This window comes from Ruditapes philippinarum, unplaced genomic scaffold (genome assembly GCF_026571515.1).
Source record: "Ruditapes philippinarum isolate M1 unplaced genomic scaffold, ASM2657151v2 ctg5536_1_1_1_1, whole genome shotgun sequence".
NCBI lineage: Eukaryota > Metazoa > Mollusca > Bivalvia > Venerida > Veneridae > Ruditapes > Ruditapes philippinarum.
Window position 1 is genome coordinate 87,041 of NW_026855725.1, and position 5,883 is coordinate 92,923.

Genomic DNA, 5,883 nt, shown 5'->3' on the forward strand with positions numbered 1-5,883 from the left:
GTTTTATTGATATATATGTTAAGTGTATGTGCTGGGATTGACATTGATATTATATATATATATTGATATATAATTATTTCAAGGCCTCTGGAGCTTCACACCCCAAGTGTGTGTTTTACACATGCTATAGTAAGCCATTTATAAAAGTCATTTTCATGTATTCATGTAGTATTAGTACGGGTTATAAATGCATATAAATGTAACATTTTGCAGGATGTTTAATTCATACTGCGTTATACCTTGTCATAAAATAATTAGGTATGTTTGTCCTCCAAAGTGCAAACTCTACAAACTATATAAGGAACATGTTGTAGCATTTTAACACGCAAAACATAAACACTTGCAGCACAACCGCAGTACTTGAAAGCACATTGGTGAACGGTTTCACATTTGCAGCATTTACTCCACTCCCGTCTTTCTTCTCTGGTGGTGCTGGTTCTACTTGTAGAGAAGTGTCGGTACAGTTGTAGTCGATGCAAAGACTTAATTTTATAAACTCCATCTCCTCCGTTATATTTAAGCGAACATCGCCATTTTCAATGGATTTAGCCACGCTTATCGCCTCCGCTGACACATTAGCTTGTAGACTATCGTTGGCGTTAAGGTCAAATTCGGATTTTGCAGTAATCAGTATGTTGACGTAAACAGTGTCAGTGGCATTGTCAGCAGCACGTTTTTTACGATTCGAACTTTCCAGAGTTGGGTACCCGAAAAAACTTATTCCTCTCCTGTACCAGTCCATTTTGTTTGCAATTTGATCTGCAATATTATTCGCAAAGTTATTAAGGTTTCTCAGAACCGATTCATTTGCTCGTCGAAATATCAACTGTATCTTCTCCATTCCAGCTGATAGTATATCAGCACCACAGGCCAAAACAACATCAAGCATCTGTTTTAAGGTTGCCGGCGCGTCTTGAATAAGCGCGCCTTTTACAGTCCAAAATATACGAGCCCAGTTACCCACACCAATATTACAGATGGATGGCTTTCCAAAATCCGGATGAAGATAGCATCCAGAGTGAGAATCAAAGGCCTGTTGCCTGATACTCTCGCATGTTGCCATTACAAAAGGTCTAAGGATGGGTACAAGTTTGACTTGTAGACATTTCCTTACAGCATCGATCCATTCTCGACCAATGGAGTTAAATTCTTGGTAATGATCTTGGTATAAATTGCAAAATTTCTCTGCATAATCAAGGGCATACGAGTTGCCATGCTCTTTACAAGGATAGCGTTTCTGAAAAAAAAAAACATATTAATATAATCTCATTCTGTTTTATTCCCGTTCCCCTTAGTGCCTTAGTGTATTTACTGATTCGTTTATGTTAGAAACATGACATTACATTATACCTTACACATATGTGACCCTTTTTATTTATGTCATTTTTAGCCAGCCCGTATAGCTCACTCGGTATGAGGTCGAGACTTGTAATATCGACATTGTGGCTTCGATTTCCGTGCTAACCAACTAAAATTACTAAGCAGTCTTTCGGATGAGACTTTCAATCGAGGTCGCATGTTTGAATGCTTAAACACATGGCACGCTAAAGAACCAGGTAGAGCTAATGAAATTGTTGCATCTTTGAGTATCTGTATCTTGCACTGTCCTTCAAAAATCTAAAATGACTAATACTCTTCTGGAGGACTCGCCCATATGGGCAACCGGTGGCAGGTATAAACAACATGATGGCCCTGAAATCGCTCACCTGTATATAGGCCCTTGGGGCGGGGCTAATTTTAACCCAGGGGCTTTTTTAAACCAACTTGGTAGACACCCTTTAGAAGATGTTTCTTGATAAATATTTAAGCTCTAGCTCTTTGGGGTTTGTAAAAGAAGATTTATAAAAATTATACTATAGACATTTAAGAAAAATCAGACCCCAGGGCGGGGCCAAGTTAACCCTGGGGCTTTTATTATAACAAATTTGATAGACAGTCACTAGAAGATATGTTTAATGTTCAATATCTTTGCTTTAGCTCTATGGGTTTCTTAAAAGAAGATTTTTTTAAAGTTTTTACTATAGACATATAAGGAAAAGCAGTACAGTACCCCGGGGCGGGGTCAATTTTGATCCAAGGTCTTTCATTTTAACAAACTTGGTAGACACTCACTAGAAGATGTTTCATGCTTAATATCTAAGCTGTAACTCTTTGGGTTTTTTAAAATAAGATTTTTTAAGTTTTTACTATATACAAATAAGGAAAATCAATGACCCTCCCCCGGGTGAGGCAAATTTTGACCCCAGGGCTTTAATTTGAACAAACTTGATAGACACTCACTAGAAGATGTTTCATGCCAAATATTTAAGCTCTAGCTCTGTCAGTTTTTTAAAAAAAAGATTTTTTAAGTTTTTACTATAAACATATAAGGATAATCAATGACCCCCGGGGCGGGGCCAATTTTGACCTCAGGGCTTTTGAACAAACTTTGTAGACACTCATCAGAAAATGTTTCATGCCAAATATCTAAGCTCTAGCTCTTTCGGGTTTTTTAAAAGAATTTTCTATCGGTTGCCATGGCAACCAGAGTTCTGCATGGAATTAAAATCTTTGAACACCTTTTAAAGGTGACCACCAAAGGACCATTCCTGTGAAGTTTGGATGGAATTAATTAGCGGTTTATGAGGAGATGTCGATTAAAGTAAATGTTTACGGACGAAGGACGGACGAAAAGTGATCACAAAAGCTCACCATGTCACTTTGTGACAGGTGAGCTAATAAACTCAAATACACATCAAATTAATATCAGTGACAGCAGTCCGACAAAATGAAGCGAGAATATTTTATTTCGGACCGCCATTTAGCGGCGGGTAATCACGAAGAATATTTTACACGCAAAGCGCGAATCGCCAACATGTCTTTGCCGCCTTTCCTTGTTGATCTTGTTTATCATATTTTAGTACATGTTTCTAGAATTTTTGTTATTTAAGCAATATAATGTTCTTTGACGTTGACTTCCAACATTCTATTCTATTAAAGTGTGGGATAATATAAGAAATAGCACACAGAACTTCGAACTTCATAGCATTATAGCGACCTCTCAGTCAGTTCCAAACATTACAGGACCTCAGACTGATCTGTCACTATAATTATATGAGCTCCATAGGGCTGTGTTAATGTCTACCAAGGATCTTGTCTGTAAACATCAAAAGCTTATACATTTAGACTTAGTCTTCTTAATTCAAACCAAAGATAATGTTGAAAATTAAAATCGAGGATAGTTAGCAGTTTCATACAAAAAAATACAATCGGACTGTATTAACTTCTATCTTAATAGAACCAAAGCTTTTCATTTCACTCATTATTTGTTACTACATATATAATTCCTTTTTTTCATTTTTATTAAGAATGTATATAATTTGATTTTAATATTTGAAAAATGCCTATTGCCAAACATCAAAACAAAATGCTGAATATAAAAGCTTAAATAACATGAATACATTATGGAACATTAAACATAACTCGTGTAACAACATTAGTCTTCGATTGCATTTTGACAGTTATGAAACAAAAAGGACAATACGTATTTGTTTCATGCCTTTCAGTGTTTTATTGTAATATATCAGATGATTATATTCTGATAAACCACTAGTGAAATTTATAAAATATAATTTTCACTGTAGCCGGACTAAATCTGAATGCGGATGAAAAGAAAATCATAACTAACAGGAATAACAGGCAGAAAAAAATGCCGTCATGCGTAAATTTTGATTCTTTAGGAAAAGAAAGTCGATGGCATCATACATAATGTTAAAAATGTAACAAAATTAGAGAAATGTAACAGACCTATGTTTCAAAATTGATAATGTGACGTCATGATGTGATGACGTCAAAAGGGAGAATACGCGACGTTACGCGGCAAAATCAGTAAAAAAAGTACTTAAAATCACTTAAAAAGCATGAAATAAAAAGAAAATTTATTTGTTTTACATATAAGATTGAAATATATTTCATTCGTGAACACCAGCTATTATATTTTCACTCGTGGCTACGCAACTCGTGAAAATATTGCATCCGGTGTTCACTCAGTGAAATTATATTTCAATCTTACATGCAAAACAAACAAATATCCTCTATATAAAACAAATAAATATTCCCATTATAACTACCTCTAGACAGTCCTTGTACCAACTACAGTCAGCTCCAGACGGGCTAAAACACCAGTTTGGAATGACAGACGTCACGACCGGTCGTTGTGTCGTCACATTTTTTGGAGCGTCTCGTCCGCAGGTACAGTTATCGTAAACTGGCCCTAAGGAAATGAAAAACAAAGTTTATAAATTAAGAGTAATAACTAAACCAAAGCTAGCTGTCTTTCCATGCATCGCCCAAATTATTGTTAATTTTGTAATAAATTGCAGATATTCTTTTTTTTCTCAATATTTCGAGAAAGTAAAACTTAAATAGAGTCGGATATGTCGCCTTGTGAACATTTAGGAATTTTCTTCATAAATATAGGTTATTTATAATATTTATAAACACCGCTCTGTCAATGTACATGTACCTTTAACTTAAGTGGCATTTGAACTGATTGTAACAATGTTACATCAAGATTAATTATCAAAAAACAAAAAAATTCACACTGACAGATCAAATGAAGGACTGTGATGGATTCTTAAGCGCTGCACTGAGTGTCAATGAAAAAGGCTTAAATACCAAATTTGGAGTTAATCAAACTGATAGTGACCAGGTTATGCCCTGGACAAGCCTATCAAGTAAGAAAATTAACAAAGGGCAATAACTCAAAATTCATGAAGTACAGAGTACAAGTTCCTATGCACTGCACTTATTCTAAATTAGATCTATCATCCTATGAAGTTTCAAGTCAATAGCTTTCAAAGTGTAGGAGAATTGGCCTGGACAAAAATAAAGTATTATAATTTACAAACGGCAATAACTCCATATGTCACCTTCTTCAAGGTAACACAACAAATGACGTGAAAAATACAAAAAAGGGTGTAGATCGATCTATAGTTGCGTGGCTAGGTATGCTTACGATGTAACCTTTGTCAAAAATATGTTCATACAATCAAAGCACATACATGTCCGAGAAAATTCAATATATTCATTGGGTATATCAACGGGCAGAAATTTTAGCGACAAATTTCTACTGTGTTTTTTAAGTAGGTAATGTCACGGATGTATATGTAACATAAATCCGTGGTAATGTTTGAAGTAGGTAATGTTTTAATTACCATAAAAATTAAATTTATACCATCCTATTCGGATTTTATTACGGATAAGCATTTTCAAAACTTAGAAAACAAAATGTTTGACTTTTCTACAGAGCCCACGGAGAGACGTACAAAATGTAAAGATATGGTATACTTTTTTGAAAATTCCCTTTTTCTTTCAGATAGGGTAGGCCTATGATTTGAAAAGTTAATGTTATAATACTTATAAACCTCGCTGAACTTTATGTACAAATTTTTGTCTTGTCTGTTTGTAGTACAAAGGAATCCGAGCCACCCTTTTTCATATTTACTCATGTAGTTGTTTGTCAATGTATTATATAGTCTGTTACATTCATTTCATTTTACATTCATTTGAAATTGTGCAGAATAGTTTGGGTCCTACAAATCTGATCTTAGCCACAACTACCATCACAAACCGACCTCAACTGTTATTGTAAATAATACTTTTTATCTAATTTAAGGGACAAAATTTAAAATAGAAGATTTACAAGATATATCACTGTAGAAAGCTTTTTAAGATTAATATATGAATAGCATATTTCTGCAAACAACGACATATGTTATGTATTTTATTATAGTCTCATCTATACATACATACAGGAGATAAAACAATAATAAGAACAATGTAAAGCCATATGAGAGAAGGTTCTTTCTTCTTTTTTCTCATTTTGAAATTTTTACAAAACTA

At 34.3% G+C, this 5,883-nt stretch overlaps 1 protein-coding gene across 1 annotated transcript; it reads right to left on the reverse strand.

Moving 5' to 3' along the window:
• Positions 1-200: 200 nt before the first annotated feature.
• Positions 201-4,308, reverse strand: LOC132744233 (uncharacterized). The gene is made up of 2 exons (XM_060732883.1): positions 4,110-4,308; positions 201-1,237 (listed from the first exon to the last, which is right to left on the reverse strand). The coding sequence occupies exon 2, from the start codon at positions 1,061-1,063 to the stop codon at positions 293-295; it is 771 nt and encodes a 256-aa protein (XP_060588866.1). The 5' UTR covers positions 1,064-1,237; positions 4,110-4,308; the 3' UTR covers positions 201-292.
• Between the last annotated feature and the right edge of the window lie 1,575 nt (positions 4,309-5,883).